This window comes from Tyto alba, unplaced genomic scaffold, assembly GCF_018691265.1.
Source record: "Tyto alba isolate M040663 unplaced genomic scaffold, T.alba_DEE_v4.0 Super-Scaffold_29, whole genome shotgun sequence".
Classification (NCBI taxonomy): Eukaryota; Metazoa; Chordata; class Aves; order Strigiformes; family Tytonidae; genus Tyto; species Tyto alba.
The window spans coordinates 2,297,192-2,321,453 of NW_024881303.1; the positions used below are offsets into that span (position 1 = coordinate 2,297,192).

Genomic DNA, 24,262 nt, shown 5'->3' on the forward strand with positions numbered 1-24,262 from the left:
ACAGCACAAAAGTCTAAGTCTGTGCCAGACTGCAGAGCAAAATGAATCAACACACTAGTCCTGAAACACTTACAGGGAAGCTGGTGCTCAGCAGAACCATGCTCAGAGACTAAAGGGAGATGAACTTCAAGATTCATCTTAAAATGAAAACACACACAAGCAAACCCAGAAGATGGTTATTTTGTGAAGAGATCCCTTAGACTTACTTTAGCTTCCACTATCGCAGGGATCAGAAGAGATATCATGTACTTATCCCTGAAGAACAAACAGCACAATACCTCAAAGTGTGCAATAGGACAGCTTTACTGTTAGGATTATTTGGGTTTCACCATTTTATAACTCTTTACATGTCTGAAAGCTTAAGTGTTGCTGTTTCTGGGCTGCTTTCCTTATCCTACAGAGTGCCCTGACCAGACAGTACCAACTCCTTACATTATTGTATCACTAAGGCACTAAACTGCTATAGTCACGTATGTAACAGAGGTGATCAGATGATGGAAAGGTAAAAAAGGCTTTTCTCCAGGGCAAAGCAGAATGGATTCTGATGAATTACAGCATAGCACATGTCAACAGCAGATTTTTACCTAGAAGAGCATGAGAAAGTCTTTCATTAAACTAATTAGAGCACGTCCTTAGCACTAACCACCCATCACCCAAACCAGATGCCCAGACCACTTTCTGCATTTCCCACCTCTCACTGCTCAAGTTTGGGAGGATTTGCTCCATGTTTCTCTGATGCACCCAGGACATACTCCAAGACAATTTAGAAAGCCATCACCATTCTCCCTTTGATTTTTACTTCCTTCCTCTGTAAACCTCATTTTCACCTTCCTATTTATAAAGGCAACAACCTGGACAAGCCTTGCAGAGCCTACCATATTTTACGATCTTCAGATTTCTTTGTCTTTTGGGTTTGTGTTTTGGTTTTGTTTTTTTTTTTTTTTAAAAAAATACCTAAAACCATAAAATATTCCATTGGACTTTCCAGAAGTGACCTTAAAGTTGAACAACAGCTTACAGCTCACCCACATGCGGGGGCTCATCCTGCTCCATCCCTGTCCCTCTCCTGCAGCAGTAGGGCTGATGGGATTCACACTAAAATGTGCTCCTGGCATCAGATCTCCTGCATTCACCATGCCTTTGTGAAAGGCAAATGATCCTTCAATACTTCTTACAGTAATTAATACTGCCTCCCTTCCCCCTCCCCACCCCCCCAAACTAAATACTACCACAGCTGCTTTATAAGGACATGCTAATTATTATTTACATTGCAATACATCCTTGGAAATTCTGCCAGAAGCTGCGATCCCACTGTGACAGGTGATGCACAAACACAGCATAGTCCCACCCTAAAGGCTTTGCAGGCCAAGTAAATTTGTCTCAAAAAAGGAAAAACAGCTCTAGTTTTCTGTCCCCTGCTAAAGCTCTTTATTTGTTCCCTTGGCACACTTCAGCTCTCCCTTATTTCCATCTCTCTCCTCAACTTCCCACCATACGTAGTCTGCTGGTGACCTTTGCATCACACCCTCCAAGCGGCTTTTAAATTGGGAAACCAGCCTCCTCTTTCCAGACCTTGAGAGCTTGAATACTCCAGGAACTTTTTGTGTTTCCCCTGCACAGGGATAAGCTGAGAGCAGACACCTCTGAGGAAGCAGCTGCAGAAAGTTCCAAATTAAGGTCCGTACACAGAGAAAATAGCTTGCTCTAGCTGAGCCATTAAAGCTTGTCAGGTGTGTACAGGTTTTGTACAGCTTGTCAGAGTTTTGCTTTAACCCCCCTGCTGTGCTTTAGGTAAGTTGTATTAATATTTTAATATGTAATAACACAGTCTTACAATTATGAAGTTAATGACACAACCGTACTCTTCGGTGGTAAAACCCATTTCCTGCTTTAAGTGAGCAGCTGTAAACTCGAAATTTTTTAATTGAGAAAAATCAACCCTCAGGAGATCTTAACTCTACACATGATTTTGTTCTTACTTCACAGTGATCTCAAACTAGTTAAAACTAGAAACTTTTCTATCACAACAGACACTCAACGGCATCTCTCAGCAACGCAAGAGATTGGATCCTTTGGGGATATTTTATGTGTCTTGCACAGTTTGGGAGTAGCATCCAGGCTCCCCACGTGCCACGCTGGTGGTCAGGCAAGCAGCAAACTGCAGGCAGCAGAGGTTAAACCTCCGGTACAGAGCACACAGGAAAGGTCCCGAGTAGCATGTCAAAGATGGGATTTGAGAGAGAGAAGGCAAAGACAAGAAAAGATGGACACAAGAATAAGGTCTTGCTAAAAGACCATCGGGAACCACTAGGACAGGTGTCTCCAGGCTCGCCTTATCCTCAGCACATCAGCACTGAGCTCTGCCTGGGCTCAGCATGAACCCCAGGAGCTGAGCACCACTGGCAGACACTGCACACGTCCTCTGCAAGACACAGCCACCACCTCAATAACCTACCCAAAACCGGTGAGACACACGTAAGGATTAGTCAGGGTAAACCTTACACCCCAGCGCACAACGCATTGAGCACAACAGCTTTTCTAGTCCGCATCTTCTGTTTAACAACATCAGGGAGCCAGCACTGAAGCTTTAACTGGTATAATAAATTGCTTCTAAAAACCCCACAAGATCACCCTCATCATCCATCTATTACACATCTGATTTGCTCCACCAGCAAAGTTATATACTTTTAATAGACTGAATCAGGCACATTCTCACACACGCCTGATTTTTGTGACCAAATATTATTGCTGCATACATAACTGAAGAATTTGGGCAAGGAGCGGGTACATCCAAAACCAGAGATGTGTTTCTGGAAGACCATGACCCAAAGGCACTGTTACATGGGGGAATAGTGTCACACCTGGGAACGGTGTACACCGTGCCGTCATCCAGCACAAGCCTTGCAGAGAGCGATTTGATTTGGGAACAAGTTATACAAAGGCAGAAGTCAAATTGTTTTATAGACACCGGTCCTTCTCAGGCTGAGTGGCTCTTACCTGCATCAGCCCTTCTGAGAGGGACATGGCACAAACTGTACAACAGTCAGCAGGGAGACAGCCAGAAACAGACAACTGCCATCCTCAGAAGGACTAGTGCTATCAGCTAACATCACTCGGCACTCAGAAGGAGCCAGTGCTTTATTTAATATTCTTCCATATGGTGCTTTATAAGCTAATAACTGCAGAACAAGCAGCCAAGTGCTGTACATTCGCTATCTGAAGGATGCGAGGAAGGAAGGAGCACACACTCATTCCTTGCAAGAGCAAAACCACCGGTGAGTCATTACAGGCTTATGAAATAGAGACCATCTTGGCTAAGAAACCAAACGTGCCAGCAAAACACCTGGTGGGTTTTGCCCACATTACCATTGTAGAATTGATTCCTTAATGCGCAGCCCTTGGCTCCCATTACCCTTTGTGGGAACAGCAGGAGCAGCGCCCTGGGCTGTAAGGGGGCTACCAGCCTGACCTCCTGCAGGCCAAACCCCGTGGGACCAGTGCTGCGAGCACACCTGGGCACACGCAGCTTGCTACAGACATCTGCGTGATAAATAACAGAGGAATTTTGCTTTCCCTAAAAGTAATTTAACAATTACTTTTATTGAGTTAGGCTAAAGCTATTATTAGTACCACAATCCAAATTTTAAGAAAAGCAAAAGAATTTACTACTGGGAAAAGAAAAGGGGGGAATTGATCTGAGGAAACACCAACCCAACAGCCCCCCCCCTCCTTGGGATGCTCACCAGATGGTCCATATCACAGGGCGGTAACTCCTTTGCAATGGGATGAGAAAGAACAGGATGGGCCACATCCCTGGTATCTCTTGTCCTCGAGATAAGAGAGGAACTGAAACCACCGAGCCAGAAAGACAAAGGAGCTGCAAATTAGCCCAGACTTGAAGGACAAGGTGTACGTGACCACAAGACTGAGTTGGCGCAGAAGGAAGGGTCAGCGAGCGAACACCGTGAAGAAGACTACGAGCCTTCATCTGCAGAGCCCTGCCCACGACCTCCAGGGAGCACTGCGCAAGCGCGACGGGAGGAATCGGTGGAGGGGGGGCGGGGGGAATATGTTAATGATTTCTCAGAACTAATTGTAATATTCCCTCCCCATCCTTGGAGTAGTGATGTATATGTATTAGGGTAGATGAATATGTAACCTTTTATACAATAAAAGGGAGCCCCTTTGGCTCCAGGGCGCGCCATTGCACCCAGCACTGTATTCTTTGCTCCACTATCTTTGTCCCAAACCAAACTTTTTTTATATATATGTGGGCCTGTTTCTCACATCTGTATTGTACAGACATCTGTATTACAGAGCCATGTTATAAAGAGAGCAGCACAGTTGAGCAGCCACCGATCTCACATTAAGGAAAAAGCATAAAAGAATTCTTCCATAATGGATAAATAATGAAATCATTCCAGAAATGTAATTTTTACAGCACAATGCTGATTTGCAGAGTCCCGGTGTAAGCAGAGCACTTCCCCACTCATCACACTAGTAGATTTACTCTTCTTTTGCAGATTTCTCCACCAGGCTGGCTCACTTTCCCCCCCCACTGGCATGACCTATCTTCCCAACCCTTTTTCTTCCCAAACCTCTGACCTACGAATGACCACCAAACCAGACTGCCAATATAACAGCAGGAGCCACAAGCCACCCACCAACACCCACCCAGTAAAAACATCCCTCAACAACCACATCCTCTGTGGCCCCACAACAGTGTTTTCTTCAGACAGTGAAAAGCCACCATGCATGCTCATTTTAAGATTGATTTTGCCATTCTTACTCAAAAATACCCAACAGCAGGTGGTTAAAATCAGTCTGCCAGGGCGATTTTAGCCATGTTGTTTTGACAGCACAAGAAATAAAATGGGATCTTCCAGTTCTTGTCACCCTGTGCCACAGCAGAAAACATGCCAATACCTATTCTTATTTTCTTGATCTTCCAACGGCAACATGGACATTACCCATATTTTCTGGCTTTAGCAGAAATAAGAGTGAAGAAGACAGGAAAACAAGACTGTCCTTGTCAGGACTGCAGTTTCTTTTGGGCCAAAACTCATGAAGAACCACAGGATGGCTGAGGTTGGAAGGGACCTCTGGAGGTCACCTGCTCTAACTCCCCCTGCTCAAGCAGGGCCACCCAGAGCCAGTTGCCCAGGACCATGTCCAGACAGCTTCTGTCTATCTCCAGGGATGGAGATACCATAACCTCTCTGGACAACCTGTAAAAGGGGCTTTTCTACGCTGAATTCCTCCCCTTCCTGTCATTTGACTAGTTAAATATATATGGCATTGGACTAGTTAATCGCTTTTAACCCCTTTTTAAGCGCAAGACCCTGAAAACAACTAGGCTTTAAATAAGGACAATGATAGACAGGTTCCTCTGGACACATTTCACTGCACAACCAATTTGTGGAGCAGGTTTTCAGCACCAATCCTAGCTACTGTTGCAATTTAATTTATTCCTGTATTAGCTACAGCTGCGCAACTCTCAATGGTGGAACGCTACTGACCCACAGATTAATCTTCAGCTGTCCTCATTACCACACTCTCCCATCTGCTTTATTTCTGCCTGCATACACCCCACCCCCCAGCATCAGAAACCAAGAGACCAACCAACAAAGGTCAGCACTGCTCCAAGCACCATCACATGAACTGGGGATGGCCAACATCAGGTTTGATGCACTTGGACCATTCAAAGACCACCAAAACATCAGGATACAGATGCATTCAGTGGAAGCACGGCAAAACGGCTCGAGCCTGCAGGGCTGTATTAGTAGTGGGATATATGGGTAGCAGAGATTATATAAATCAGGGCAAGGGCTGAATCACAGCCCCACAGTTAAGGTATTTCCCCGCTCCCATTCAAACAGTTGCTTCCAGCACAGCCACTCCCATCATCTACTGTGCCAGCACAGTCATACTTTATACCCAGAGTGAAAAAGGAAGCCTGGGCTCCTGCCTCAGAGGAGAGGTGTCACCTAAAAACACCAGCTGCCAGCTCTGCCCAGCTCCTCCACTGCCACCTTCGCCTCCGACCAAGAGAGTGCTTCCACTCCACTAAGAACGTAGAGGTGAGGAACCCTGCTCACCCATTGCGTTGGTGCTGGAGAGACTTTGGGGTCAGAGCAACATTTTCTCCCTGTGCGCTGGGGGCATGCTGTATTTTCACCTAGCAGTTAGGGAAAAGTGAACAGAAACCAGCCGAGCCCAGAGCTCTGAACTTCCATCAGCGCTGGAAGATGCCAGGAGTGCTGGTCACGGCACTCAGCGAGGCAGCTCGCGCCGTCCAGCTGCTTTGACCCAGGGTCATTGCTAAGGAGAACGATATGAGGGCAAGATCTGGAAAGGGCAAAATCTGGAGCCACTCAGACAGAAGTATTATTCCTCTGATGCACAACAGCAGTGCCCAGAGGTCTCAGCCCTCTCCCCACCCTCCTCTCAGCTGACTCATGGCACTGATTTGGGTGGCTTCAAGGTTCCCTCTCTGTACCCTGCTGTGCCAAAGCACAACTCGGGTCTCCCACACGATGCAAACTCACTGCCTCAAGAGGAACTTGCTTACAGTAGAGCCTCTGAGCACAAATTCAGCCATTTCACGGCAATGCATTGCAGTAAAACCTCTCCCAGCTTGGCCAGCTGAACACCACGCAGATGTGGCACTGCATAAGGGAACAGATGAGCTTTGGTCACATCTGGCAGAGTATCACAGGCAGCAATGGGAAACTGAATTTTGGGGAGAGAAAGCCATTATGCATCTTCCTCACTCCCAGCTACAAGTTTTGCTGCAGTGGACTTGGACATTTTTGTGCCCAGATGACCACACAAAAGCTCCAGAGGTTGGATCTGCAAGTCTCAAATGCAAATCCTGTTTGCCATGTGAACACTGGGTCTGTCCCTCCTTTGCAACACCTGGGTTGGTGCACATGACTACATTTGCCCTAATGGATAAATCTGCCACATTCATCTCCAGTGCAACAAATCCGGCTACCAGCCCATGATGAAGGAGTCACTGGAGTGAAGGAACCTGCCAACTAAGCTTCAAGTACAGCTTAGCCACACTGGGAGGAGGAAGGTCTTCAGAAACAGCAATATCCACATCTAAATAGAATCCTGTTGTGTTTCCACACTTGGTGACCACCAGCTCTGTCCCAGGGTTCACCAGCCAGCTTATCTCATGGTGCCACGATGACACAGTCCGTAGGGAGCAGAGCGCCCAGTTTTCTGGTTTCCCGATCCTTATTCACCATTACCTGAACAGCTCAGGCAGAGCACAGAGGGCACCGCAGTTTCTCTAGAACATCAGCTGTGAAAGGACCGTCAAGAACTACCCAAGGATGAAGGAGTTCAGACCTTGGCTGGTGGGCACAGAAGGAAAGGACTCATTCCGTAGTTAAGCACACTCATTTCTCATGCTTGCCCAAAGTCTACACATCACTCCCACATCTTATCATAATCCTTAAAGCAAAAATACCCAGAAATTCCGCTCCCTTCTCTGTGACTCATCACACCACACAGAGGAGAGGGCTCCCCAGGGGCTCCTATGCGAGTGCTGGGGGATGGGAAGCCCACTGGAGAAATCCCATCAGACTCCGCTGGATGGGAGTTCAGCTGCAGGGTGTTGGTATTACACTTCTAAAAGCCCCTGAAGTTTGAGGACTCGACTTGCTTGAATATAGAGTAGCTGTGGGCAACAAGATGTTCTCTTTATGAGAATGTTTAGCCACAACGGTGATTTTTTTTTTTTTTCCCCAGGTGCCTGAAGTAAACTGAAGTTTTCCTATGAGGCAAAACATATACATTAATTAAACTAACTAGAAAATGTGAGCGCTTCTGCCTCAGATGAACACTCTCATTGCTTATTAGTGAAAAGCTCTTCAACCTAGTTGACCACAGGTTACAAAGCAGATCTTCTGTTTATATGGAAATACGCACTTGGCTAAGAGCAGGCACTGGCTGAACATTCACAGCAGCCCAGGAAGGCGTTGATACCAACGCGCCTCGTGAATGCAGAAAAGGCTCATTTGTACACATTAATCATTTCAGTCCTCTTTTCTGCTGACGCAGGCATCCCAGCTTCTGCATGGGAAGGGACACCTCAAACAGTTGTTCATCCACAACGCCATTAGCATTTACAGTCATGTACAATGAATTAACCGATAATCAATTAATTAGCGTTGCAATACAACAGGACACTATAGGCTAGACAAAACCCAGCTGGCATCATGAGCTGGATCTGACCTCTAGCCACAAAGGAAGCCAAGTAGTGACAACAGCCTTGCTCATTTAAAACAGATCACTCCAAATGTCCATACAAAGGAAGCTGATGGCACATGTACAATCATATTATAAAAGGAGAAATTACTGAAATGGGACAGGTTTCTCATATACGATTGGAGATCAGCTCATTTCTCACTGATCTAAGACTTGGGACACAACATACCAGACGTGGATTGCTACTATGCAATCTCAAGGGGGATATTTTTTCCCCTTCCTTCCACAAAACTGTTCTTCAACCAAAAAAAAAAAAAAAAAAAAAAATTGTAAATTCCAAAGTCTGACATATTCCACAAATTCCTGACAGCGTTTTTGAATAATTGGAAAACATTTAAATGTTGTGACATTTTAAGTGAAACAGTTAAATTTTTCATTTTGAAATGCCTGCTTGAAAATTCCCTTCTGTTTTACATTAAAGCACTCAAGCAGGTAAAAAAAAGGGGGGGGAAGGGCAAAACCCAAAGCAGAATAACCACCAGCATATTTCCTCTTTATCAAAACACTGATCACCTGTGATAACTCCTACAACCCTTAGAAGTTACCACTTATCCAAAAAGCCACATATTTCTCCCTTCACTCCATTTCCAACATCAGTGAGCTTAGACCAGGCACAGCCCAGAGACCTCACTCTCCTTAAAACATAGTTTTTTTTCCCCTCTTCCTCACTGGGATTCAGTCAACCATCACCCAGGATAACCTGGAGAAACACGCGGCAGATCAGGCACAGATGCAGCGCTGGGACCAGAGCATCCCTACAGACCCACCATAAAGCTGCTCTGGGATCTTTACTCAAGAGCCCACAGGAAAACTGAGCACCACGACAGAAAAAAAAAAAAAAAAAAACACCTCCCTGACCATGTTTGAGTTTATTTATGCAGTGCACGTAAGAAAGCACTGAAGCACTGACTTTCCCCCCCCACCTTTTCCTCCCCCCCAGGCAAATGAGTCATTTTAATCAAAGAATAGATGAAAAAAAAAAAAAAAAAGAAAAAAACACAACTCACATTTGGAAGAGGAGAATAACTGGAGCACCCCAGCTTTGCCAACTCCCTCCAAGACTGCTCCCAACCCCTATGGGAAGAAAAGCAAGCTGCCAGCCTGGCCTTGCTTTAAATAACGATCAGAATTAATTGCAGCTGTGGGGCAGCAGACGTGCCCCTTGTAAACAGCTCTACAGCTGAACTTGGTATTGGGAGCCTTGCTTATGTGCAGAGGAAAAGAAGGGAGGCTGTGCTAAATTTTGAAGGGGGGAGATTGCAGGAAAGTGGCTGAAACACAAAGTTCTCTTTCGCATTATTTGGCAGTGATGTGGGGGATAAGGGGAAAAAAAAAAATGGGGGATTGGGGAACAGCCCTGGCTGGCAACTGAGATAACAAGCTGTCTAAACGGCAGCTGGGTGTATGGGGTGCTGTCAGCTGCATGAAATTGTGGTGATTCTCTCACACCTGCATCTCACCCCTCTGCCAGAGGAGGTGCAGCCCAAGGCTTGCAAGGAAAGGAGGAACTTTGCCCCCTCATTTGAGGGGACTGAATGTTAGGGCAAAACTTGGTCTAAAACAGCTGCCGTGGCAATGCCCCCTGATTGCTTTGACTCTTGCAGTGTCAGATGTTGCCAAGACTGCTTTATTGCTGTATATTCCATCAATGTAACACTAAACAAAAAGAAAAAAACAGAAAGCAATCCAACACCCAGAAGAGCAGAGTAACTCCACCTTCAGGAAAAACAGCTATTAATCAGGTGGGCAGCCTAATGCAGCATCCAGTTCCTTCAGCTCTTTCTACCAGGAAATATTCATTTATTTGCTAATTCATAATCCGGGCCCTTGAGCCCTAAACTGTAATGACCTTCAAGTTTTTAGCTCAGGGCAAAGCTGAAAGCTGCTGGTGGCACGACCAGGACGGGCAGCGACATGATTCTCCTGCCCCTTTCCAGCACAGAATACCACCAAGAGTGGGCAGATTGCACAGCTGGGATGGTAAGGAACCTTTTTTTTTTTTTTTGACTCTTGGGGAAATCCTGGAGTTTCTCAGGTATCTAGCTACTTTTTTTATTAAATATCATTCTTAACAGTACAAACAATTTTCTTAGAAAAGGGGTTGCATTAAAAGATAAAGGACTACTGAGGAAGGAGAGGCCGGATAAAGTGTGTGCACTGTTGTTATAAACATTATCTCAATGACTTCTTATTTAACCAGTTCATCAGATTGGCTCGTCCTTCTCCAAATGGTTGGGTTAGTCTAATTACAGAATGCAAATCACCCCGGTTCCCTCCACTGCGTTCCCCCCCACCAAGCACATTTCAACCGGCAGCACTCCTTCCAGCACCCATCTCGCTGTGAGCATCTTCACGAGGAGTTTCAGTTTAACAGCGGTACACCGAGATGCCAGATGGCCAAAGCAAAAACCCGCAGTCAAAATTCCACTGCACAGCCCTCGCTCAGGCAGGCGAGGACCCGCTTCCTGCAGGACCCCTCCGAGCTGCTCTGAGACGTGCCATCTCCAGCAGGTTCATGAGCAGTTAGCACTGTTGGAGAATGGCTCAGAGACAAGGGTCCTGAGCCCACCGAGCAATTGTATGATCAGAGCCTGCTCTGGCTGCTGATGCTGGGCCTCACTAGGGTTTGCCTGCAGCTGCTCGCAGCTGCTGATACAGGAGGAATGTCAAGGACACTTCAGCCCTGTGTACCGTGGTGTGTCGAAAACAGGTTAAGGGGAAGGAGGAATAGTGGTCTGAGAAACCCAGTGTTATGATAACGGTGGTCTGAGAAACATTGTGTTACGGTACTGTCGTGTATCGAAAACAAGTCAACAGGAATCAGAAATAGTAGCATGAGAAACTTAGTGTTATGAGAAGCTTGTGCTGTAAGCTAACTGCAAGTAGGTGGACCGTGCGAATACGACCTTTAGAGCTTAAGCCAATCAGCTAGTGACTAGTAGGCATAATAATTATCATTGTCTGTATAAATATATGTACCCTGGACCAATAAAGACACACGTTGATTGATGCTCTATCACCCACACTGAACCCGTCTCGGCGTGTCGTTCGTCCGCGGCTCCGCATAGCACCCCAGCTCAACCAGTCCCAGAATGGTGAGCTGGGAACACAAAACGAGACTTTTCTGTCCAGGCATGAGGCAGGAATCAAAGCATTGGTCTGCCCTATTTTCTCCTCTTCCCCCATGCTCAGAAGAGGGTCTCCTCTTGGTAACGGAGATGCTGAGGGCGCTGTGCCACTCTGCGGAAGGGGACAACAGAGAGACGTGACCTGGGAACAAAGAGAGTGGATGGGGAAAGCCAAAGAGCAGGACAGGCTGGAGAAATGAGCTGACCAAAAACTGCTGAATTTCGGTACAGACAAACACATTCTGCAGCGGGGAGGAAACAAGCCCATGTGGCAGGACAGGGTGAGAAAGTGTCTCTCCAGAAAAGGTTTCGGTGCGCTCCTGCAGGGCTGAAAGCCAGCCACGTCCTGGGCAGTGTTAGCAAAAGCACAGGCAGCAGGTCGAGGGACATCCAGCCTGGAGAAGAGAAGGTGAAGACACGAATTGCCGTCATCACGCACCGAGTGGATGGTCATGGAGAAGGCAGAGCCAGTGCCTTCACGGAGGTGCGGAGCAAAATGACAAGAAGCAACAGGGACAAGATGCAGGAAGGGAACTTCTTACTGGGTACAAGGCACAACATTTTCCCAAGGGGTTTGGTCAAACACTGGGACAAGGACCCAGAGTGGTGGGGGTGAACATCTGCAGAGATGTTCACAACTGGACCAGGCAAAGCCCTGAGCAACCCATCCCAGTGGTGGAGTTGGCCCTGGTTTGAGGAAGGGTTGGACCAGAGACCTCCTGAGCCCTCTTCCACCCTAAATAATGCTCTCGTGGTGCAATACTTTAAAGTACATGCCCCCTGCACACACCAGCTACCATACAACGCGATGTTAATAAAATGCTAAGGCCAGTGTTTCCGAAGAGTTTCAGCAGGAGCAAACTAATGTGTGTAAGTGGTTAAGCAATTGAAAAGAATGACTTCAACTGCCAAATGATTTCAATTGTGCTCAGTGAGCGTATAATCCTAATCCCTGTCATAAAGGCAGTGACCACATGACGCTGCAGAAGGAACACTGGAGCTGAATTTTTATTCCCGAGAAGTAGGTTATTGTACGACTGTGTCGAGGTCGCTCCACAAACTGTCACCGGCATAACAGCAAGGGATCACTTTGGGAAAGGGAGAAAACTAACGTGAGCATAAATCCATAATGATCTAATCACAGCAGCTCAAAATAATGAGACGGTCAGCAGGATTTACCTGGAAGCCAGTCAGGCTCCCATCAGACCAAAAAGCTTTCCAGAAAGAAGACACAGACCAGTGGGAGAAGCTACCCAACGAGGAAATCCAGGTCTCCATCCCAGCAAGGTCAGGCTCTTCTGGTGGATGGAAGGAAGCTATTTAATGCCTGTGGAGGCACAGACCATTGGGACCCAGAGGCAGAAGTAACTTCTCGAAACGCTGCACAAGTAAGAGGTGCCTAAAATCAACATCTATTCTGTAAAATTCCTCCCCGACTGTTGGAGGAGGACTGCAAAGCACAGTGGCTCCAGTAACATCCCGTCACACTACGTCACCTCCCTAGTATGGAAAAATACTTTCAAATTCAGCATTAAACTTCCCCAAGCCTCAAATATTCACAAAACAAGAACCTCCCCAACCACATTTAACTCCAGTTTGAGAAATAGGACGGGAACCCGGGCTGTTAACCCAAGTATTCCCAGCAACACCGGCTGCGCGTGTGTGCGAGGAGGCCGTAGCAAAGCTGTGCTGCGGCACGAACACGCCAGCAGACGCGGCTCCCAGCGTCCCCTCGATCGGAATTAAGCATCAGAGCGCGCCCCGCTAAAACGGGAGGATGACTGACTGCTCGTCGGTCGGCTTGACGCAAGGCTTTTATCTCCCTGCCTCTTTGATCCCTGTCTCGCAAATCCATAGGCCACCAGCCAGAATTAGGCAGTGAAACGATGTAAGGAATAAAAGTCCCGGCAGTTTCACGTTCAAGATGACGGCGCAGCTTTTCTGGCTGTCTCCAGAGGATTGAAGACCCCCGGGTTGGTGCATCAAGGACAGCTGGCTCTTAGCTTCACCAAATCAGAAAGGCTTGCTTTAAAACGGACGCCAGTGCTGCAGAACAAGACCCTTGGCATAGGGCTGCTGGATCCAGACTCTCCCACTGCACAGGGAAGATGATGGAGATGCCAAAAGCCATCAGAGGCTGCCAGCAAGCAGCACACAGACGGCACATATCCCCCGCAGGGCATCTCTGCCAGGGATGGAGAAGCACCAACGCTGGTGCTTCCACCACCACGGTCGAGCTGGTTGACCAAGCTCCCCAGGTCTTCTTACCAACACACCACCAAAGCTCCTCTCGCCTCTCCCAAGTCCTCCCGACCAGCACCGAAAGGAAGAGTCTTACTGGCCACAAGTACCAGTTAGCATGGAATTACAGCCCTGACAATCAGCATGCTAAATGCTGCCCTCTCCTCCGGTCCTCCTGGTGGGCCCAGTGACTTTGTAATTCCCATCTGGTGGGTATCAGCCGCAAACCCATTTTTCTCAACTGTGGGGAAAACAAGCTCTTTAAAAAATCATGAGTTGTAAAGAAAATTTGCCACTTTGGCAATTTTTAATGGCAGCTGGGCTTTTCTAGGAAGCTAGAGGCTCATTCATTTATCTACATTATTTCCACGCGGTGCAGACACCCCAAGCAAGGCATCGGCTAGCGGTGACCGTGCGCAAACCAACGCCGGCCGGCAGCCAGGAGCTCACCGACACGGCTCGAGCAAAGCCCCGGCGCAATTTCTAACGCGCCCCATTTCAGCGGGGAGACGGCGGCGGTGCCGCCGAGCACCGTGCAAGCGCACAGCGCCGGTCGGGATACGGCCCCGCCAAAGCCGTAGGCAGCCCACGCCTCAACCCACGGCCAACGCGTGAGCTCACAGCAACGGCGGTTCGGCTTGCCGGGGGTTTATTGCAGCATCCTTAGCACCTCACAAGCTCCGGGAACCGTCCTCGAGAGGGCTGGGGGGCAAGGGGAAAGCCGTACGAGCCCATCCCGCCTGCACGGTGCCGGGGGGTACGCGATGCTGGGGGGTGTTGGGGTGCACCTCAGGTACGGGCCACGTGAGAAGAGCAAAGTGCCTGACAAGAGGCATCTCAACACAATTTAACGACCCACCCTTCCTCCCCAAACGTTGAAAGGCTGAAGTACTGTGCGGCCACATCCATTTATTAACAAAGAAGTATTCTACGAGCTGAAAATCGTTACAGATGTCGCACAGTCTCGCAAACAAGTACCAGCCCAACGTGTGACAAAAGCATCCAAAGATGACATCCCAAACTGAATCAGTGAACCCATGAGCACCGAGGTGTCCCTTGTCCTGACGTGGGGTGTTTGGATGTTTGGGGTGCCCATGCCAGTCCATGCTCTGGGATGAACCAGCTCCAGAGCCAGCCCACAGCAAGCGGTCACAGACGAGGTTTTGGGAGGAGCCAAGGAGGCTCGTACGTGTATCTGATGGGTGATTTTATTTTAACCCCCAAAACTAGTGGTTTTATGAGCCCGCAGCTGTCCGTGGCCCCAGCCCAGGGACACCCCAGGGTAGCAGTGGTGGGTGCAGGCAAACCTGGGGGACCTTTGGGGGGGCCTCCCGTGGGGTGGGTGCTGGGAAGGAGGCTCTTCATCACTGGATCACTGAAGAGCACTGCAAGGACTAGAGGAGATCTAACAAGCACAATAAAGGCAGCAGTAGGGTGTTTGCTTCACCCTAAAATTAAAATTGCTAAATGAGAGAAAATATTACTGCTACTGTGGATTTGTACTGCTAGCAGGCTAAGGAGAGAAATGCATGTTGAAACCCAGCTTGCACTTAGCAATCCAAGCTTTGCTTTTTATATATATATTTTTTTTTTAATAATTATCTTTTCACACTTGAAATCCACCTCAGATGAAATGTGGAAAAGGCCAAGGAAAGGATGTGGCTCTTCCCTAAGCCAAATCCATGGCCATGCCACGTGGCACGCCTCTGAAGAGCTTTACGGTCACCAGAGGAAGGTTTTCCCACCGCAGCCCCCTCCTGTAAAACCATGAAGAGGGGACGCTGCCTCTCCCACCCCCAGTGCCTGCTTCCCCCCCCGCCGCCCCCGGCCCAGCCGTGCACAGCCCCCAGCCCGGTCCCAGGCTCGCTCCAGGGTTGATCTTTCCCTTCCACCCCACTTCGCATGTGGCTTTCACCCAGCGCTGCTCCCACGTCTTCTGCAAAAATCAGGCTGGTGACGGGGTGGGGGGGGGTCAGAGCAAGCGTTTTGCAGCAAGGCGTGAAGGGCAGGAGCGCCTGCCCGCTCCTGGCGTGGGGTGTCCTGTGCCTGGCACCCCCCTCCACCCACCTCTTCGTGCTCTGAGGCCATGTTGCAGCAGCTCCTGGTTGGTTTTGCTCCAGCCTTGGCCCCGGCCGTCTCGCAGCTCCCCGGCTTCAAGACACCACCGTCTGTCTGCTCCGCAGAGGCAGCTTCTTCCCGGGCGCTCTTACAGCGCCTGAGGGATAACCAGCTATTCCATCTTGTCGCTAAAACACATTTCCAAATTACAAAACGTTGCCCAGCAGATCCCGCCATTTGCTGGTGCCGCGAGGCAGCGCTCGGCGAGACTCTGCCCGGCCACGACCTTCGGGAGCGTGGCAGCCCCCAGCTCCAACACCTCCAGAGCCCCCCCCGGAGCCCCGTTCCCGGGGAACCTGGGCACCGGGCTCATTCGGAAGCCAACGGGACTCGGGCACGTTGGCACTCAGAGGTCACCTGCCAAAACCCCGGCCGTGAGCAATGCCTACCGCGGCCGGAACACGGCAGGGGCTCTACACACCAGCAGCCCCGCGGAGAGCCACAGTCCAGGTGTCAGACACACACGGAGGAGTGGAGGGGACCCTTCGGTCCCCCGATCCCATCTCCTCCCCCCCTTTCCCATGCTGAGCGTTACCTACGGACCCATTTCCTACACCGCACTCTGAAGGGCACACGGTGTTTTAATCCTGCAATGTATTAATAACACAATTAAAGCCCTGACCATTTTCTAAGTAACATATATTACTCCGATCGCTGCTTTGATATATTAAAAATAGATTAACTGCTTCCTAGAGTTTGAGGCCAGGAGAGACAGTGGATCCCAGCTGGGTTGACCTCCCACATATCTGTGAGCCAGAGATTTTACCCTGCAATCCCCATCTGTATCAAGCTTGCCAATTTAAGAAGTAACATTTGATTGTATATCAAAGACGTTCAACATCAGGGAGTCCAGCACATCTCTCGGGGAGCTGATCCTACAGCTAATTACCCCAGCTGTTAAAAAACCTCATCTATATTTCCACTGTGGGCTTTGATAACTTCAAATGGTTGCTGTTGGCTCCTCTAACACCTTAGGTGGCTGCTTGGAGCTAGCTCTTCACCACTGCCTGCCTCTTCCTTCCTGAGATAATTATACGTTTATCTCCTTCTTTAACTACCTCAGTCAGTCTTAACCACCTTAACGCATGGAGTTCCTCTAAGCCCTCCTCACCAGACCAGTTTTCCAGATCACAGACCCCCCCTGCTACCCCAATATGCTGGCAACAAGCAACTGGGGCAAATGGGCGTCAAAATCAAGCTAAATGTCGCCAAGAACAATGTGGTCCTGTAAGGACGTTCAAGACCACTGCTTGGTTCTCCAACCTTTCATGGATGTAAGAAGCACTCACAGAAGGAGGCATTTCCCAGGCTGGGCCACCAGTCTGCTCCCAGGCAGCCACCATGTCTTGAAAGAAAGTCCTCCTGCCAGAAGAGCCAGGCTTCAAAATCTGTCTGAGAATAGCAAACTGACTCCCCTCCATTTTCAGCTATATTTAGCCAGGCCATTATTTCTGGAGATGGCAGGAAATAATTCAGCCGGATCCAGACATAACTCAAAATTGGAAAGAGGGTCTATAAAAAGATAAACCGAAGGACCTAACGGGGAGCCAGGCGTGGGGACTCAGCGTGGCTACAAGGCTCTTCCAGCGGTGATGGGAGCGGCAGAACTGCAAACGCTGGGTCAGACCCGGGTCGTGGCGACCGATGGAGCTGCCTTTCCTCGGACAACCCCTCTCAAGAACCTCTTTCTCCAACAAAAAAAAAATTAAAAAAAAAAAAAAAATAAAGAGTCTTTTCCATGTTTAAGAAACATGATTTAAGAAACAACTCATAGCGCTGAGCCCACCCGAGTCAGGGAGCGTGCTGGTGTCCTGGCACTGGCAGGCAGCATCCTTCCCACTTGAATTTGCTTCCCGCGTGGCCCGTGGCTGGGTGTCTCCCACCCAAAAGGGTGTTTTTCCACTGGAGGAAAGGGATATACCACAGAAGAGCCAGCGTCCTACAAGAGTATACGTATATATACGTGCATATATAGGCTGGCAATGCAATGCGTGCAGGGAGCGGACCACCCCTTCACCAAAGGAGGTCCCAGAAAATATTTGAGAAGGGCAGGAGAGAGAACTGAGCTTTAATCATTCATCTGTTCCCTTCCTCCCCAGCACTTCATTTGACTGATTCTAATTAAACTGGATTTTGCTCTTCTGAGCCAGGGGGACTTTTATTTTATTTGTTTAAAGACTGTTTCCCTGCCACCAGATTTCCTCTAAATCTCCCTCACACAGAGGCAAAGGCAACATCTTGGCCGGCGATGCGGAGAGCATCAGCTGCTCCGGGGAAGGATGAGAGATGTGCTGCGATGCCATCCAGCACAGCACGGAGGCAACTCGCCGCGTGCCAGGAGGATTGCTCCCAGCGGTCACGCACGGCCCGGGAAGCACGAAGCCCAGCGGAAGTTTCTGCATCGATTCGGCAGACCTGGCGTCGGGTTCGATCTCCCTTGCTGATGCTCTCCTCCCGCGCATGCGCTACGGAGCATTTTTCCAATTGGGCTCTATCCGTTTGCACCCCTTGACCCCCCAACTGTCGCATCCCAGGGCAAAAACACCCCCACCCCCCACCCCCCCCCCCCACGCACAGCCCAGCATACCCAGACACCAGACTCCCTCACTCCCAGGGGGTGCACGGCCCCTTACCTATGGAACCACTAAGAACTGGGGGAGCAGAGACAATCCCAATCGTTTTGGCTGTCCAGGAGAGGCCCGACGGCTGCTTCCCCGCCTCCGCCCGCTCCCAGGTTTAGTTGCTGAAGCCGAAGTTCACCCCAGACCTACTGCCGAAATCCCCGTGTAAACATCTGCGGCGTGAGAGGGAGGAGGAGATCCCTCTCCGGGGCTCTGTTAAGAGTTAAAGCTCTCCATGATCAGTTGGCTCCTGCAAAACCTCCTGGAGCGGGCGGCGGAGGAGCGCGCAGCTGCTCAGAAACGCCGGCCCCTGCGGCACCGCATAATTCCTCCACTGTTCCCGGGACCGCCGCGCTTCCCTCGCACAATATCCCGAATTGTGCGGGGTTAAACCGGCCCCACACAACGCCCGCATTCACACCCGGCCGAGGCGAGCAGCAGCCGCGGAAATCCCCTCCGTCCTGGCATCGGGGGCCGGCGAGCCAGAGGCTGCCCTCGCCGGCAGAAACGGGCAACCGGCCTTTCTAACGGGGAAAACACCCTTGCTTAGAGTGGTGGGGTTTTGGTTTTTATTTCCCCTCCCTTTTTTTTTTCATCCTTCCAATCCACTTGTTCGACCAGGGCAAGCGTTAGGGAAAGGCAAGGTCAGCAGCGGCACGCAGGCACTTGCAGCTCCTCATTAATCCCCCCCGGGGAGCTGAGCGTACCACAAAATAATCATCATCATTATAAAGAGGCAGCCAGAGGCGACGGAAGATCTTTCCCGGCACCGTGTGACCCTGCTCCACCTCCCCCGGGGATACAAAGCGCTTCATCAGACCCCAATCAAGCTGCCACCCCGGGGGTGGAAGGTGCAGCTCCGGGGTTTGGGTTCCAAACCTGCTTCTTCGTAAAACACACAACGGCGATAAAATCTAAGCCCGTTGGATAACATTTTGCGCTCGGCATGAGGAAGGAGAACAATCTCCCTGCCGTTTCATGCAAGAAATACCTATGCCTCCACGTTACTTCACCCCAGCAGTGCAAAGCCTGCTTGTTCCCTGGCTACGGTCGCTTCTCCCAGCACTTTGCACCCTGAGTCCCGCACCCCGATTTGGGATCGAGACTCCGACATGTCTGAGCACAGCCAGTACTCGTTACATTTGTGATCACTGGCTTTGCAGGAGGCATTTAGACCTGTCCTAATGTTACCTGCAGCTGCAGGTGGGATGTTCGGCGCGTTTCGTTGGAGGAGTTGGTGTAAAACACAGTGTGGGGGTGCACTGGGACGTTGCGCACCCCGCCTTTGCCTGTGCCATACCTGCTGTTTACATACATGAAGAACTTGTCCTCAGTAGCTGCCCTGCTTATTTCCAGCTGAAAGTCAGGGAAAATAACTAAAAGCTCTGCAAGGAGTGGGTAAACCATGCCGCGGCGGCCCAGGGGAAACCATGGGGCAGAAGGGGCTGCTCCGGGTGCTGGGGGGGGGCTGCACCCCCCACCCCTTCCCCCTGTGTGGGACCCCCCCCGTGGGTGCAGCAGCACCTCGCCCACTGGGTACCGTGGCTGCTCCCCGTTCCCTGTCCCCACTCGCTCATTTCCAGGCGCTCCATGCGAGGTGGCACCCCGGGGACACGGCACCTCTCGGAGCCCGAACCCCCCCCGGGGTCCCCAGCGAGCCCCCCCCGCTCGGGGTGGTTTGGCATCAGGGAAGCAGATGTGGAAATCTGCTCCCTGCTCTCACGAATCTCCCACGTTTTGATGAGCTGACACTTATCTGCTTAAAAACGCTCCGTGCCCACATCGGCCTTCTCATTTAGCCATTTCTTCTCTTGCAACTTGAAGTTCCGTGAAAGGATAACCATCATGTTCTGAATACCTACATTTTCTGCTTTATTAACAGTGCAAGTCATGCATAATTTAAAGGGGAGGAAAAGTGCATACGGCACTCGAGTTTTTCTAAATTATTTCGCCAAGAAAACAAGCTGGGCAACGCAGAGCTGAGGAACTGTATGTCTTGCCAGGGATTTTAGCAGCTCTGCTCTCCTCCCGGCCCCTGAAGAAGCAGCGTGTGGCACAGAGCAGGGCACAGTGGGTACCGGGCAGACCCGTGCCTGCCCTGGTTCCATCGCTGACCCGCTCTTTAACCCTGGGAAAGTGTTCCCAGTGTCGGTGCCTCAGTTTCCCCCTTCGGTTCAGAGCAACCAACTTTTTAAATCTCAGCTTTACTCTTCGGAAGACAGCAGAGGGAGGTTAGAGGTGACATGTACAGCCAGGCGTCATGGGACATCGATTTGCTTTTTAGTATGAGCTCGGAGTAAGCAACTGTGGATCATTTAGTTTGCATTTAAAGGCACCGAAAGAGGTCTCGGGTGCTGCAGTCCTGGTTGGACACGCACGCTGCCGTGCCGGGGGTCTTTCTGTGACCCTCCCGCGGTGCCGGGGACGAGCATCGGCGGCAGGCAGTGTCACGGAGTGACACCCCGTCCTGGGGACACAGGTCCTCCCGGGGACGAGACACAACCTCAACAATCTGGAGAGGAACGGGAGCAGCACTCGGCACCTGAGCGATGGGGCCGAGCGACCTGCCAAGCTGCAAGTGCTCCCTGAGGGGCTGGGGAGGGCGGCAGGGCTGGTGGGGGGGGCACAGCCAGACACCCCAAAATATCCTCCTTCGCCTCACAAAGCGGAGCAGCACCCCGAGCTTTCCTTAATGGGGGGGGTGGGGGGGGGTGGTGGTGCTGCTGAGGGGCTGCTCGCCTACAGAAGGGACACCGGCATTTCAGGTGAGCCGCACGAAAGCTGGGAACAAGTGGGTTAACTCAGCGAGACATCCTCCTAACCGCACCAGGCTTGGAAGCAGAGCTTGAAATCTTCAATCAGGGACACCAAAAAAAAAAAAAAAAAAAAAAAAAAAGTTGCTCAAATCCCACAAACCTATTTTGTCAAAGTGACAAGGACGAAGCGAGCTCCCTCTCCCAGGCTGGGGCTCACTTTTGCTACTGGAACTCAGGGCACTACTTTCCAAACCTCCTCTCTCGACATGGCCCTCGTGCACAAAGAGGGGCTCCTCGAGGAGCTCCGGGCTGCCGGGAGCCAGACCCTGGGCTTGGCAATTTTTTATTTTTTTTTTTTTGGCGGAGAGCCGTCCGCTTTCTCAAACCGACCTTCAGCACTCGATGGAGAAACCCCAAATTCACACGAAACAGGTTTCAAACACAGTGTGGCCACATCCGACTTCACACCACTTCCCCCCCCACACACACTCCTCGGACACTCTCACCAGCCCTTCACCCCATCGTCCTTAACCTAAATAAGGCGTTACATTTGACAGGATGAAAATGCATCATTACCAAACGAAAGTCTTACTACAAAGCTGCGTGTGACATCGATGCAGCGTTCGGTCTAGGGCAAGAGCTCCCTTTCCTTGTAGGCCCCCACCAAACACGCTCTGCCTGAACAAGCCCTCTCCTATTCACGGCAGCAGTTGCTATTCCAGCGCACCCAACAATATGTGCCTGTGTGTCGGGGAAGGCAGAGAGCCCCGGTGCTGCCGGTGCCGAGATCTGCACGTTAGTAGCTGCGAGCAGAACCACTCAGACATTTTCAATTACACTGAAATTTTGCAAAATTTAAAATAAATAAATAAACAAATAAATGTAATAATAATGATGATGATGATGATAACAATAATGATAATAATAATAATGATTTTAAAAGCTCAGAAGGGGGGGAAAGTACATCTCTAGCTGGGGCTGCCTTGCTGGTGGGAAGCAAATATTTTAGTGCCAAAACAGGCGCAGGGGCTCGAAGGAGCGGATGTCAAATGAAGCATTTACTGGCATATTCATGAAGTCTCCCCAACACTGAGTAGCAGAGCCAGCGCTCCCGGCAGCACCGCACCGCCGCTGAGCCCTGCACCGCCGCTTACATAAGCCCCTGCCGCCGGGCTGGGGCATCACCGGGAACCGGGCATCACCGGGAACCGGGCATCACTGGGAACTGGGCATCACTGGGAACCAGGCATCACCGGGAACCAGGCTTCACTGGGAACTGGGCATCACTGGGAACCGGGCATCGCTGGGGCTGGGGCATCACCGGGAACTGGGCATCACCGGGAACCGGGCATCACTGGGGCTGGGCATCACTGGGAACCGGGCATCACTGGGAACCGGGCATCACCGGGAACCGGGCATCACCGGGAACTGGGCATCACCGGGAACCGGGCATCGCTGGGGCTGGGGCTGGGGCATCACCAGGAACCGGGCATCACCGGGAAGTGGGCATGGCCGGGGCCAAGGCACCACCGGGACCGGAGCATCACCGGGACGGGGACAACACCGGGACCGGGGCATCGCCGGGAACCGGACCGGGGCATCACCGGGACCGGGTATCACCGGGTACTGGGCATCACTGGGGCCGGGGCATTGCTGGAACCGGGGCACCGCCGAGGCATTACTGGGAACCGGGACATCTCCGGGGCCAGCCCCCCGGGCGGCGTCCCCACCGCGCAGCACCTCGCTCCGGCTCCGCGCTTCGCCGAAACGGGGCCAACTTGGGGGTCCGGAGGTGGGGGGGGAAGCAACAAGACCCACGGCCCCGGCGCCGGACCCCACGCAGCGCCCGGGACACGGGGGCTGAGAGCGGGGCAGGGGGCGAACCCCCCCGCGTCCCACTCCGCGGCGCCGATTTGCAAGTCACTGCCGGGGTGGGGGGGTGGGGGGGGAGCGGGGCCGCGGGGCGCTCCCCTGCGCGCCCACCCGCGGAGCTTTCCGCGCCGTTCGGCCGCTGGGACTGCGCGCCCCCGGCGGAGCAGCGGGAAGTTTGCGGTTCGGTGTCGTCGTCCGTCCCCCCCCCCCCCCCGCCCTTCGCTCCGCGGCCGCGGGCGGGCGGCAACGCCGCAGCTAACAAGTGCGGCCCCGCCGCGCTTCCGCGGGGCGCGGAGAACCTCCAGCGCGGCGGCGGCGGCACCGGGACCGGCCGGAACCTTCCGCGCCTTATGCCCCCCCCCCCCCCCCCCCCCAACCCCGCCATCCCACCCCCCCACCCCCCCCCGCGCAATGTCAGCGTCTCATGGCAACGGCGCTGCCTCCGCGCTGCCTCCGCCGGCGCGCAGCGGGGCCCCGCCACCTCGGCGGCTGCGGGGAGAGGGGAGACACGGGACCCCCCCACACACACACACCACCCCCCCCCCCCCCACCCCGCCACCCTCCCAGTCGCGACAAGGTCACGCCGCGCCCCGCCACTCACCGTACACCCCTTGCGCGGAGCTGCCCTCCAGCAGAACCGTCAGCAGCCCCAGCAGCCCGATCGCTACATCCATCTTCACGTGAACATCCACATATCCAGCCCGAGGGGGGGGGGGGGGGGTGAGGGGTGGGGGGTGGGGATTTGGGGGGACGGGGAAGGGGGGGGGGAGCCGCGGGAAGAGGGGGGGGGGGGGGGGGGGGAAAGGCAGCGCAGCGCCCGCCGGAGCCCCGCGCTCCGCTGCGGCCGAGCCGCGCACGCCCGCGCAGGCAGGGCGGCGGGGGCAGGCGGCGGGCACCGCTCCGGTCCTCCTCCTCCTCCTCCGCCTCCGCCTCCTCCTCCTCCTTCTCCTCCTCCTCCTCCTCCTCCTCCTGCGCAGCGGGCGGCGCGGAGGGGCGCGGAGAGGCGCGGGGCGAGCCCCCCCACCCCTTTCAGGGGACCGGCCGCCGCCGCCGCCGCTTCCCGGGGCCCCCGAGCGCCTCCCGGGGCCGCCGCAGCCGCCGGCGCCCCGCGGCCATCAGATGCCAGCGCAGCTCCGCGGCCCCCGCATCGTTGCGCGGGGACCCCCCGCGCGGCGCGGAGGTGGCGTCGGGGGGGGGGGGGGCGCGGAGGTGTGTCCTGATGGTGCGCGCCGGGAGCGGCCCTCAC

The 24,262-nt window shown here is 52.2% G+C and overlaps 1 protein-coding gene across 1 annotated transcript in view; it reads right to left on the reverse strand.

Moving 5' to 3' along the window:
* Positions 1-23,750, reverse strand: part of MDGA2 (MAM domain containing glycosylphosphatidylinositol anchor 2) — a gene marked incomplete at its 5' end in the record, with an annotated part of 393,304 nt that extends 369,554 nt beyond the window's left edge. The window contains one exon of the mRNA XM_042799013.1: positions 23,618-23,750. Within this exon, the coding sequence (XP_042654947.1) occupies positions 23,618-23,750 (133 nt within the window). The remainder of the gene's footprint in view (positions 1-23,617) is intronic.
* Positions 23,751-24,262: the final 512 nt, after the last annotated feature.